This window comes from Acomys minous (assembly GCF_964271855.1).
Source record: "Acomys minous genome assembly, chromosome: 15".
NCBI classification, from domain to species: domain Eukaryota; kingdom Metazoa; phylum Chordata; class Mammalia; order Rodentia; family Muridae; genus Acomys; species Acomys minous.
In genome coordinates, this window is record NC_140497.1 from 7,305,424 (window position 1) to 7,319,061 (window position 13,638).

Here is a 13,638-nt window from a genome sequence, read left to right on the forward strand (position 1 = left end):
AAGCTTGTTTTGGTGGTTTTATCACTTGTCCAGGCACGAAAAGATGTGGCTTGGTGCTTGTGATGCCGTAGGATGCTACTCTGTTCCAGGAAGAGGGGTTTCTGCTGACCTGCAAATCAATGCTGAGAAATAACAAATGGAAAATATCTGTTCTCCTTTACATAGAAAGAAGTCCTGAGGATCGCAGGGTGGGGCCACTTGGGCCTTCAGAAGCCTGATGCTCTGCTGAGACCCCTGGCATATGCTTTGGCTTGCAGAGATGGCATGGGATGGTGGGGTCCCTGATGTCTGTGGAAGCCAGGTTCGCTGCCAGCACACGCTGACTCCAAGTGTTTCTCCTTGTTTTAGTTTGCAAGATGCTGGCATTGGATTCATCTTGGTCATAGACCGAAGGCAGGACAAATGGACCTCCGTGAAGGCGTCGGTCCTGCGAATAGCCGTGAGTACCTCGTGGGGCCCTGCACACTCCTGCAGAGTGACTGCTGGCTGCTTTTCTTTCTAGTCTATGTGGAAGGTGGGAATTAAGGAGTCTCCCAGGGGACCTAGCCAGGGGTAGGCTGAGCCATACCAGGCCCAGAGGGCCTCTTGATCTCTGGGCATGTTCATTTGCCAGGGGGTCTCTCTTAGGGATCTGTTATGGGTCTCTGAGTAGCGGAAGTGGGGTTCTGAGCAGAGGTTCTGTGGGTGTTGGCCTTCAGGCTGGAAGTTGGATATTCAATTCAATTACTGTTTCTAAGCAACTCTCTCCACATTGGGCTGTTTGTCTTAAACTTTCGTCCTGAGATGTTTTGGTCCTCGTTAGCAAGCACTCACAGCATGCAGAGACCCTCAGTTCCAGGGACCGTCTGCAGCCCCTGAAGTCGCAGACTTGCTGGCGGTTTCAGCCTGCAGTTATTTCAGAACAGTGGGACTAAGGCAGCAGCGATCTCCTCTTAGCAGCTGTTCCACCCACCCACAGACCCGATGTGGCCACTTCATCCAAGACGAGTTCACCCACACTGGCTGTCCCACCTGTCACCATGAAAGACCAAACGTTTGGTTGGTCACCAGCACCATGGACGTGGGGCTGGGATTGCTCAGCTGCTCCCGGGGTCTCTGGGCAACTGATAGCACAGTGTCAGGTTCTTCTCCTGCTCTGAGCCAGGCATTCACAGCTGACCTTGGCCTCCCCCCACCCAGGAGCTGCTGGGCTGCTGGGTGCCACAAAAAACCCATCCCTCATTAAGAAAGCTAGAGACTCCATGTGTGCTGTGGTGCTCTCAGCTTACAGGCCGGGCGAAAGCCTGTCCCTCAGGGTGCATCATCCTGTGACCACCTCGTGCAGCTCTGCGGGGGTGCCTAGGAGTGAGGGGCTCCCATCTCCCTCATCTCCCCCACACGTAATCGGGGTGCCTAGGAGTGAGGGGCTCCCATCTCCCTCATCTCCCCCACAGGTAGTTGGGGTGCCTAGGAGTGAGGGGCTCCCATCTCCCTCATCTCCCCCACAAGTAGTTGGGGTGCCTAGGAGTGAGGGGCTCCCATCTCCCTCGTCTCCCCCCCCCACATAGGTGTCCTGTCATCATTGGTGGGAAATAGTAAGAATGCGTGGCGTGGGTCACCAGGCCCGGGGCCATCACAGTCCCTGTCCCTGTCCCAGGCTGTGGAAGGTGCTTCTGGTGTCCCATCAACTGTGGACAGCCGTGTGTGGACACACCAGCATTTCCAGTCAGATGGGTATGTGCAGGATGCTGGAACAGGCCTCTCCAGATCCAGCAGGAGGGAGCCTGGGTTGACTGTGTTGCCAGGACAGGTCCTTTGAAGCGAGCTCGTCCTCAGGTGACACCACCAGGCCCCTGCCCATCCAGGCTCAACAGCAGCATGCTTTCCCCTCCCCGGCTCTTTCAGGACAAGTGTTGCTAGTGTGGGTGGCAGGAGTCAGGGTGGCCTTGACTTCTCTGGGGTCCTGTGACGAGCCCGAGCCCTCAGAGCCTTCCTTCACACACCTCCACCTGCACTCTCACTACCCAGCGGCCACCTGGGCAGCCTCTGCTCCTTCACCCTCTCTTGCTCATCCTCAGTCAGAGGCCAAGCTCCCTTCTCCACGCCTCCTGTTTGCTTCTGCCTTTACAGAAGTGCAGCTATGCGCCTGCATGCAGCCAGCAGGCCATGGCTTCTCTACACACACATCACATGTACTCATCTGGTCATAGGTATGGAGGGACCATCACAGTGTGTGTGTGTGTGTGTGTGTGTGTGTGTGTGTGTGTGTGTCTGTGGGGGGGGCGAGGGAGTGAGTTGTGTGTTTGGGTTTGTTTGTTTGTTTTTGGTTTTTCAAGACAGGGTTTCTCTGTGTAGCCTTGACTGTCCTGGACTCACTTTGTAGACCAGGCTGACCTTAAACTCACAGCGATCCGCCTGCCTCTGCCTCCCAAGTGCTGGGATTAAAGACGTGCATCACCACCACCCAGCTGTGTTTTATTTTTTAAGTCATATTTATTTGCTCATTTGGGGAGCTCGTGTGCTATGGCATGTATGGGGGTCAGAGGACAACTTGGGGAGCCTTCACCCACTGAGCTGCCCATGCTGTATCTAGTGGGCCACTCCCAGGTTAGAAGGTGCATTTCCAAACACACAGCATCTCCCCAGGAAACACAGAAGTTCCATTTCAAGATGGAAGCAGTCCTGCAGCTCTGCCCCGCATGCAGCATTGCTGCCTCGCACTCCCTGGTGCCAGCTGGGCTCCTCTTGCCATGTGTGAGTTAGCTGAGCTTAGAACAGGTAGGTTTCTGAAGCTGCCTGGCCCATCTTTAAAACTTTGCTTTGTGAACACAGTGGCTGTAAGGAAAGAGTTTGACTTTTATTTTTACGTTGTCCTTTGTTTTCTGTTGTTTTTGTCTGGTTTTGAGTCAGGGCCTCACTCTGCAATTGAGCCTGGGTCAGAGCTCCTGACCTTCCCAACGCTGGAATCGTAGGTGCGCACTACTGTGTCTAGCATTCGCTGACTCGTACAGCGTAAAACAGGACTCTCAGCATTTGCCAGTGCTAGGAAATAGCAGAAGTTACCATTTATTCCAGGACTTTATCACAAATGTCTTTGATCTCCAGCATTTTTCTCATTATAGGAAATGACCAATGGTATCAACACAATTCCACTCGGTGTTCTAAGCAACTACTGTAGGCCAGGCCTGGGGCAGGCCTGGGAAAATGAAGGAAAAAAGGACCCAAGAGTGTACAGCCAAGCTGGGTGTGGAGTAGAGCGAGAGAAAGTTGCTTAGTGGGTACTGGGGTGACAGGCAGCATGCAGGAAGATGCTGAGACCCCCAGAGTTGGGGCAGGAGCTAGCTACAAGCCAGTTTGTTGCTGATCTAGGACTGGGGCCACCTTCCTTTCTAGCTAGGACCCCAAGAAAGGCTCTCTGAAAGCACCTGCTGTGTGTGTGTGAGTAAAGCACAGAAGGCGGGGACACGTGGAGAAGTGCGGGTTGAGCATGTCTCCAGGAGGAAACAAAGTCTGTTACTCCTGCAATGACGAACGCACTCTTAGCCTCACTAGCTGCAACCCAGGGAAGGACGGCATGCTAGGAAGCGCGGGGCCGCACAAGGGCTCAGCTGCCCTCCCTCTGAGCCTCTGAGGCTCACCTGGCAAGGAACCCTGGTGTGGGTATTGTGGGGTACATACCCAGGGGTCCAGAAATGGGAAGGCTTCCGGGCACCACCCACACACTGCACATTGCTGTGGAGCCAACCCAGCATGGCTCCTCCAGGATCCTGGCTTCTGAGTGTATGAAAAGCAGCCTATAGTAGGCACAACACCCAGACTAGGAGCTCCACAACCACTGAGTTTTGGGGTCCAGGTAGTTTCAGGGAAATGACTGCTTCAGCCAGCCAGGGCCCCAGGAGGCCTACCAAACAGGCCCTCTCAGGGTACCACAGAAGCAAGGAAGGAGCTGCCTGCTGCCTGCCGCCTGGGTTCCTGCTGAGCAGCACTTACGTAAGCCTCGGGGATGACTGCTATTCTTAGCCGCCATCTGTGCTGCCTCGTGAGTTGCGTTCCCTGCTTTGGGGTGATCTCTTTCCTTTTTGATGCCTCCAGCTTTGCTTGGAAGGAGAAAAATAAGAAACTGGAGGAGCCAAATTTCCAATCTCCCTAAAACCTCCATCAGGAGCCAAGCGTGTGTCCATCCGCCCATGCACATGTGCCCATCTGCCCATGTGTGTAATGCTCCAGGTTCCTGGTCTCCGTCAGTGAGCAAAGTCAGAGATGGCTGGCTCCAGAGCTGCAAGCCCAGGTGCCTCCTCACTGCCAAGCAGTTGCTTTGAAGTTTTGAGTTGCCATTCTCCCAGGGATATAAAACCCCTGAGTAAACACTTTTAGGAGCTCTGTCAACATGGCGCCCTCCCCTACTCTACTGTGTGTGTTTCTGTCTGTGTGTCTCATGCGTGCACTAACCCTGAGGATATCATCATAGAGAATACATGTTTATACTCATGGGTGACCTAGTCCAAGCTAAATCTATGCCCAAGCATGTTTCAAGGAAATTGATTTTGGGTATGTGTATTGTGAAAATGTGTGTAAGAGACTGTGTGTGAGTGGGTGAAGAGACCAAAGTCCAGGACTCTTCCTCATTACTTATTCTTTGAGACAAGGTCTCTTGCTGAACCCAGGTCTCTGATCCAGCTAGACTGGCCGGCCAGCAAGTCCCGGGGACCCTCCTGTTTCCAGTGCCGAGGCGCTGCATTTCAGGCGCGCGCTGCCATTTTCTGCATACTTCCTTGCCCCTTCGTTTTATGTGCGTTCTGAGGGATTGAACTCAGAGCCTGCACTTGTGTGGGAAGCGATCTTGTAACTGAGCTGTGGAACCTCCAGGTTGCTCAGCCCACCCAGGGGCGGGACTTCCTTTTGCTCTGGGACTGTGCAGTCTGTGCAGAACAGTCTGCAGGCCGGTACAGCTCTGCAGAGCTGAGGTGGTGTGGGTTTGAGTTGCTGAGAAGGCGGCTCTGGATGTTTCCACTAAAGCAGGGTGGCAGCTGGCTGGGCTGCCTGTTAGCTTGAGGTCACCCCACGGTGATGTGGGTCCATCCACCTGTCCTTGAGCCTGCTCATGAGACATGTGCTTGGTGAGGCTCCTCCAGACTCTGTGTGACCTCTGTGGAGACTCTCCATTTCCTTGATTTCAAACTTAGAGCTCGCTGCACACGTGGTGGAATGCCTGCTTCATGCTAGCGCAGATTGTTGTACACGTAGCAGAATGCCTGCTTCATGCTAGCACAGTGGTTAGAGGGAGATGTGGCTCTAGGGTAGTCACACTTTTTGTCAAGTCAGCATCTTTCCTCCAATATTTTCTATTGAAACATTTCAAGCCTACTGAGGATTTGGTAGGGTACTAAAGGGAATGCCATGTGTTCTTGTCATCATTGGTACCTTGCCCATGTGTCCATTTGTGGGTATGTATATATGGATATAGATGTGTATGTATGTATATATATACATATATGCATATATGTGTATGTGTGCATATATATATATGGATTTGTGCACAGATAGACAAACACAGCTATACTTGTACACTTTCACATACACACACAGAAATATGCATATACACAGAGAAACTTGCCCTTAGGTACATGCACACATGCAAACACATGTATACACAGAAACATGCACATAGAGACAAGTGTACAAGCATGCATCATGTATGTACCCAGACACATATTCAGGTGATAAATGTGTATGCATATACACAAAGAGGCACACATACATATGTACACAAAGATACATGCATACAGAGATGTGCATACAGGTGCACATATACATGTGCACATGAAAGCATAAAAGCATATGCAAAGGTGCATACTCACATGGGTTCATGGACACTTGCATACTCACATGTACACAAATCCGCATACATTCATATATGGGTACACTTGCACACAAAGAAACTTTCCTGGATCTACACCCCCACACATGCATACACATATGCACACAGATGTACATAAATACACACACATGGCAACACACCTGCACATGCATCCACATGCTGCTTGCTGGCCCATTTGAGAATTGGTTTCCCTACTGTGAGTAGTTATCTTCCCACTCTCTGCTATGTGCCCACTGAAAATACAGCTGTGCTTTTGTGTGACCAAGATTCACAGTGGCAAAGCAATATCAACATTGTCACAATTATGGCAGGAATAATTGTCTGGGAACTTGAAGATACACTGTTGAAACAGTCTATTTCCTAATAAACTGTGTGTTCAGATCCCCGATCTCATCTATCTTCTTCTATAAGAAGAAATGCTTTTTGTAGCTTCTGCTAAAATCCAAGGTCAGGGCCAGTGAGGGCAACACCCAGTTCTGCCATCTCATTGGTCAGATTAGGTTTCCCTTTAGGTCTTGTGATGCTGATGCTTGTGAAGGACGGAAGCCAGGAGCTTTGCAGAAACCCTCGATTTGGTTTTCTAGCCTCTAGCTTCAGCTAGTCACCACAGCAGGAACCTCTGTAGTGGGTACCGGGCAGCCATGTGTCCCATCAGGTCAGCTTCCTGACTTCTCCACTAGAAGATGGTGCTTGTGTTTGTGCCGAGCACGTCATGCCATCTGTGGCAGTGTCTGGGGCTGGTGTGTTCCTCAACACTCTCCCTCTGGTGTTTGCGGCCACATGGACCCTTGGACTCTTATCTGAGCTGAGAGTGAACTGGGCACTGTTTTGTGGGTGTTTCCTCATATGGCCTTGGGGCAGGTGTTGCTGGGTCCCACCTGCACCTCCTCCTTCCCACTCACCCTGCATGCACATCTTCGCAGCTGTGTCAGCCCAGCAACGATAGGGTGACTGTTCTCTGCCTGGGAGGCAGGTGTGGACGCCATCATCCCTGTAAGAAAGAGAGGTTACAAACTGAGGAGCGTGTACAATGCCTTTTAGCTCCCAGGGTGAGCTTTGTAGTCATGTTGCCCCCTATAGGGAAGATGTGACAAGAGCCAGCTGGAGCTTCTGCTGAGCAGAAAGAACAGGTGCCAGCACCTGTGTGAGGTGAGCTGAGGACAGTAGAGACACCTGCTTCTCTGACAGTTTCATATCGTCCCATTTTCCTAATGGTTCTGGCGCAGCGTCTCTCAAATGTGTGTAGCAGAGCCCACGTGTGTCTGGTCCCCTGGGTCTAACTGATGGCAAGCCTGAGAGAACATGTTGCATGCTGCCTGTGGCAGGCACAGCTGGTGATGGTGCGGCTCCACCCTGGCATCTCCATCCCCCGAGGCCGTGATTTATTAGTGCTGGTCTCGTTCATGCACCTGAGGCGAGTGTCTGTAGAATACCTCAGACCCGGGGGTTTCTGGCTGGTTAACTCTGAGATACAGATGATATTTTCATAGTAACTTTTGTTTGTTGGATGCTGTCAGACAAGAGAGGTTGGCCTGGTGTCAGCTGCTTTTCTAAGTACAGGATACAGGTTGGGTACACGTAGCTCTGAACTTTGAGAAAGACTTGGACACTACCTCATGTGCCACACAGAAAATATGTGACATTCTATGTTAGAAACATACTGCCATTTTACAATTCACAATTATTGAGTATTTTACAAAATATCAATTCAAATTCTCCCCTGTCCACTTCTGTGGTCTAGAAAGGAAGGTTTTATTTTAGACTTTGCCCAGCTTTAAACACAGACAGCTGATTCTAGAGCTGGGGACACTTGCTTTGCTGCTGTTTACACTCCGTAGCCATTTGTGCACATCACTAAGGCCTCCCCACATGGCTTGCATTTATTTTAATTTTTATACAGCTACTTACTCTGAAAATTCAATAGCTTAACATGACCTAAGCAGATAAAAAGAAGAGATGGTAGCGGCAAGTGACTGTGGAGGTCACTGCTGGCCAGTGGCCAGGGCACCTCACCCCAGGGGTCTTATACCTGTTAGGGGTGTGCGGTGCTGTTTATCTTTGGGGGTTCAGCATCACCTTATCCTACAGAGTCAGTCTTCTGGGAGGAGTGGATCAGGGTGACAAAGCTAATTGAATCTTAGGGAAGTGTGACTCATCGTCACCTCGAGGAAAGCTGCATGCCCTGACAGTGTCTCCTTAAATAGTGGTGTCCAATTTCACCTCGAGGACAAAGCTGGAAGCCTTTGTGTTAAGCAGCCCAGAATCTGCCCTCAGCTTCTGCCATTGCAGGGCTATGTCTGTCCTTGGTCTGAGTACTTACCCTCTCTCAGGGCGTCAGGGGCAGCATGACACTGGCATTGGCTGTGGACAGAGGCAGGCACCAGCATCCTTGCCATGGCATGGCAGGGGGAAGCCAGGTCATCAGGAAAGGAGTATGAATTGAAGAGTGCTGTCTTCAGCAGGGCCCTCAGCGGGTCCCAGCACCCTGCTTCCATAGCCCCTCAGAAAGACCCCTGGCCAGGCGCCTGTGTCTCAGCATGCCTTGACTGAAAAGGGTGACATGGCAGGTGACAGGAACAGCACCACATTGAAGTCCCTGTGAGAACCAAGGGCACATGTTCAGCAGAAGAACCTTTCCTTCCATGGCAAGGCCAGTGTCCAGTCTCCTGGACGGGAGGCCAGCCACAGTGACGGACACTGATGCTCACTGTCCTGGGTGGGAGGTCGGCTGTGGATAGACATCAGTGTTATGCCACATGACCTGGACTTGCTCTCTCTCTCTCACCCAAAATGAGTAATGAGGCAGGCAGTGGCTTCATTTCCTATTTTGCTGATAGGAAAACAGAGACACTGACTTACTTAAGGTCAACACTCCACAACAGACAGAGGAACACATGGAGCTAACCATTTAAGGGCACGCACATGTGTGCACATGCCGAGGGAGTTGGTCTTGGTTTTGGGGGCTACACAAACATGTCTTCTCGCTTCTTTTTCCTTACAAGTCCATTAGTGCCCTGTGGCTGAAGTGACAAGCTTCCATAAACAGGCTGGCTTGAACAACAGAAACTTACACTCTCTTGGTGCCTTAGCTGTGGGAAGCCCCTGGCTCTGAGTGAGTCCATTCTGAGTATTGGGATTGAGAACTCCACAGTGAGAGTAAAGCATCACTTAGCCCCAACAATTATAGTATGCTCTCAGCTTTAGGTTTTAAGCAGCAGCCGTGCAGAAGCCTCCGTCAGCTGCAGCAGCAGGTCGGTTGCATAGCCCAGGGTATGCAAAGCAAATGTTCCAGGCCCTTCTTCTGTCTTGCAGGCATCCTTTCCAGCAAACCTGCAGCTCGTCCTTGTTCTCCGGCCCACGGGCTTTTTCCAGAGGACTCTCTCGGACATCGCCTTCAAGTTCAACAGAGATGACTTTAAGATGAAAGTGCCGGTGAGGACTCCCTTGAGCTGTGTCAGCAAAACCAAGCTTAAGTGCATTCTTGGCGCATGGTAAACTCTCAAGGAGTGAGCTCCATTCTGTGGCCGTAAATAAAATCCCACAAGATACAGTTGGAAGCTACGCTCCCTCTGAGTTCCGGCTGTGGGAGGTCTATGATTCCCCCTTCTTTTGAGCCATGCCACAGCCCAGCTAGTGGACAGCTCCCAGTGGACAGCTCCATCAGAATACTGTAAGTCACGGGACTGTAAGTGCCAGCTCACAGTGAGGGGACACACCCCGAAGGTCCCAGGGAAAATGAGGGCTGATGAAGAGGACATGGGTATCTCCTGAGTCCACAGAAGGAACCTTAGCTGCCAGCCAGGCATGCGCTGGGCCCCAGCCAGGAACAACCCAGCAGAGTAGGCCCTACCTTCTCTGCTGTCCCCAACCTGCATGGGTCAGTCCCCTCCTATTATCCACCAAGAAAGGACCCTAATGTTACTCTACTTGCCCTCTACAACCAAGACTCTGTAAAGTTCCTGAAAACACTCACGCATCCTACAGGCCAGCGAGGCCTGGCTGTGGCCTCCGTGGCACCCAGGAGCTACCAAGGAGTGATCCTATGAGTCCGTTTCTTTTTCACAAAGACAACAGGAGCACAGGGGTCATTGCCGGGCTGTGGGAATCCCCAGCAGGGCCACCCAGAACACTTTTGGAGATGGAAGAATCTGGCCTGGTTGCTGTCCACAGTGCTGCCTGCTGTGTCTCAGTCTTCGGTGACAGATAGCCTCTCCTCCCAGCTGTCTATAGCCACCGCCCACCCCTCATGACTGCTCTCTGTCCTCTGCTTAACAGGCGAAAGCCCCTCTCAGCAAATAGGAACAGTGGAGCGTGGCTTCACTACCCGCTTCTGCCCTTCAGAGTAATGACTAGAGAAAAGCGCCCATCGTCGCCCAGGTCCTCAGGGGGTAACTGTGACTCAGAGTCATGCTTTGTAGATCTGAGGATAGCTGGCCCCAGGATGATACTGTAGGAGGACCCTGTACCCATCACCTCATGGCACCTCTCACTCACCCAGCCAGAGGTTCAAATCCCAGCCCCAAAACTAGAACAGGAGACATGGCCATAGCTCTTGCCCCCGCGCCCCATGGATATCTGTAGTAATACTGTGTCCTCCCTCCTGTGGTCAGATGACAAGAACGTGCCTGGCCTTTTCCCACCTTCACAAGTAAGCCACACTGACAGCAGCTTTCTGGACCACCGAGCATCATGGGGAAATAAGGCTGGGGCCATCCACAGCAATGTACGGTCTCTTCTGTAAAACTATACCGTAGTAGTATGTTAATGGGGTCAAACACAAGCTTACAGAAACTGTTCCATCACCTGCAAGTTCACAGACCAATCCTGGATAAATTCTAGAATTCTTGAAGGATTTGGCTTTGGCTTTTAGAAGATATCTGACACCTTTTCCACTGTACTGACCTCAGGGCAAGAGGAGGCGCATCCTTGGGCTCCTCACCTTCTCTGTTGTGGTGGGAAATGTATAACATATGCACTCTCTCTCTCTCTCTCTCTCTCTCTCTCTCTCTCTCTCTCTCTCTCCCTTTCACACACACACACACACACACACACACACACACACACACACACGTACACGTACACGTACACACCAGCACTAAGGTTAAGGATGGAGGCAGCAGGTGCTTTGAGTTACCCAATCCATCTCTGGCTCCCTGGCCATGAGCCAAGGTTATTTGGCAGCATGTGGATAAGTCTGTGAGAAGAACCAAGAGAAAATGGAGCAGCTCAGTGGGAAATCTTTCCAGCTCGAACTGAGACTCTGATGCTTTTTCATCCGGCAGTTGTGCTTTAGTCCGGACTTAGCATCTGTGCTGTTCTCAGCAGTGAGAATGCTTCCTTGCTAGGTGGCGAGGCTCCCAGCAGCCCTGACTTCTGCCCAGCAGTCACCAGAGCGTTTTCTCTGTTGTAACAGTCCAGGTTGTCTCCAGACACCCCCAGTAGAGAGCCCCCACTTTAAACTGACTCAGTGTTGAATAATATATGTCACGGTATCAAATAACCCCTGCGCTGAGCCTTTGAGAGTTTATTCTGTAGTGTCTGCCAGGCAGCCTACAAAGCAAAGTCTGGGTTTCCATCTAAGTGAGTAGAATAGCCTCAAAAATGGCAAAAGAAAAATGAAACTGAGAGCTAGACTGGCCGCTGTGACCACACAAAGTAGAACCTCTTTGGCATTGTCAGTCAGTCTGATGAGGTGGGAGCCAGGGGCTGCTTCTAAATTGATCCTGTCAGTATCTAAAATGATGTTTGTGGCATGCTCAGCAGAAGCATGCATAAACTGCTTTCTTTGGAAGCAAAGCTTTATTCCCTTGGCATGCTGAGCTCCTTGACGGAGAAGCTACTGCCACCCATTGGTATATGTGACAGGCCAGGCACCCTTTGCAGGGCTTGTTCATGTCCAGTGGCCTCACTGGGTCCTCACCATCTGCCAGTGACATCCATCATAATTTGACTCATATAGACAAGGAAGCCAGAAACAGTGTGGGATCCATCGACCAGAGGATGGAGCTGGACCCTCAAGTCAGAAGCCAGAGGCACAGTGGAGTCCAGGGCAAGATGGCTGATGACGATCCCCCCTCTCTCTCTCTCTCATAGGTCATGATGCTAAGCTCAGTGCCAGAACTCCATGGCTACATTGATAAGTCACAGCTGACCGAGGACCTCGGGGGGACCCTGGACTACTGCCACTCCAGGTGGCTGTGCCATCGCACAGTGAGTGAGCCTGGGTGCTATGTAGCCATGTTCTCATTAGTTCATAGTTAGCCCAGCAGAATTGTTTTCACATGACAACATTGCCTTTTAAAAAATATGCTCACTGAAGTTTCTTCCCCAAGAATGAGGAGATGGTCTCAGTGGGCCTTAGTCACTGTAAAGAAATAGCATGAGTAATAAGCCTGGGTGTGGCTTTCTCCGAGCTTGGAGAAGAAAAAGAAAAAATAAAATAAAAACCTACAAAGCTCTATGTTGATGTGGTCTCAACACTCGTGAGCCTCCTAGCAAGGGGGTGGGGGCAGAGACCCTGAGCATAGAATGACCCTTGGTGACAGGGACATTTGCAAAGCCTGTCTGGTACATTTCTGAAGAAGAGTGACGTTGACACGCTCACAGGAAGGTATTTGCTGGCACACGTGTGTGCTTGGGGGCCACTCTCTCCTTTGCAACAGCAGTCATGGTGTCAGCTTTCAGGGCTGCAGGCCGCGTGCAGGACTCTGTGACGCTGTTCTCCCTCCTCCCAAGGCAATTGAAAGCTTCGCCCTGATGGTGAAACAGACAGCCCAGATGCTGCAGGCCTTCGGGACCGAGCTGGCCGAAACAGAGCTGCCTAATGACGTCCAGTCCACCAGCTTGGTGCTCAGCGTACACACAGAGAAGAAGGCTAAAGCGAAGGTGAGTACGGTTCTCTGGGACTGAGCTCGCAGCAGGGCAATTTGATCCCAGACATAAGATGTCAGGTGAATTTCCACATGGCAGGGCTAGAAGAAAGCAGGACTCTGAGACGCTTGATAGGATCCTGAGAGCTGACCATAACCATTTTCAAGGCTCCACACACGAGTCCTGTTAGCTAACTTGTGCGTCCGTGGGTGGCACCCCTCAGCCCAGAAAACCTGAGGGGCCTCAGTCCGTGAAAGCCAAGACCAGAGCTGGGTGGGTGTGCCCTGTGTGGGGTGCAGGGCAGCTCCAGTATAACCAGGCAGGGCCCCTCTGCCCTGGTTCCTCCCGCCAGTGACTGGTGAAGTTATGGTTGAATTTGCTGCATAAAACACCATTGTGAGCCGGGCAATGGTGGCACACGCCTTTAATCCCAGCACTCGGGAGGCAGAGACAGGCAGATCGCTGTGAGTTCGAAGCCAGACTGGTCTACAAAGTTAGTCCAGGACAGCCAGGACTACACAGAGAAACCCTGACTTGAAAAACAAAAACAAAAAACATTGTTGTGCTTCAAGCTCACATGGCTGTCTAGGGTAAAGGTTCCACATCACTTGCTGTGGACATCCACGCCACTGACGGCTTTGAGACAGCAGAGTCTGGGTGGCTGTAAGCTGCTGTGTGTCCTGAGGATGGTGCCCCACCTCTGCGAGGCATGTCACTCACTCTGTAGAAATGGCCTTTTGCCTGCACAACAAGGCCAACTACAGAAGAGGGATGCTAGAAAGTCTGGTTTCCAGTTACTTTTTGACCTTATCCCCATGCCCTGAGCAACCTGTAACCTTACCTTCGTCACAAACAAGCAGCACCCTCCTTGCTTATATATACATTTAAAATAAATATAACACATAATATTA

The 13,638-nt window shown here is 51.3% G+C and overlaps 1 protein-coding gene across 20 annotated transcripts in view; it reads left to right on the plus strand.

Moving 5' to 3' along the window:
* The window catches only part of MCF2L (MCF.2 cell line derived transforming sequence like), a 156,082-nt gene that overhangs the window by 115,134 nt on the left and 27,310 nt on the right, over positions 1–13,638 (plus strand). For 19 of the 20 annotated variants that reach the window (XM_084759493.1, XM_084759494.1, XM_084759480.1 and 16 more), the window contains 4 exons: positions 349–439; positions 9,170–9,289; positions 11,951–12,067; positions 12,593–12,742. In XM_084759493.1, coding sequence (XP_084615619.1) covers positions 349–439; positions 9,170–9,289; positions 11,951–12,067; positions 12,593–12,742 — 478 coding nt within the window. Of the gene's footprint in view, positions 1–7; positions 189–348; positions 440–9,169; positions 9,290–11,950; positions 12,068–12,592; positions 12,743–13,638 lie in introns of those variants that run through there. The other variant, XM_084759492.1, reaches the window with a different exon arrangement.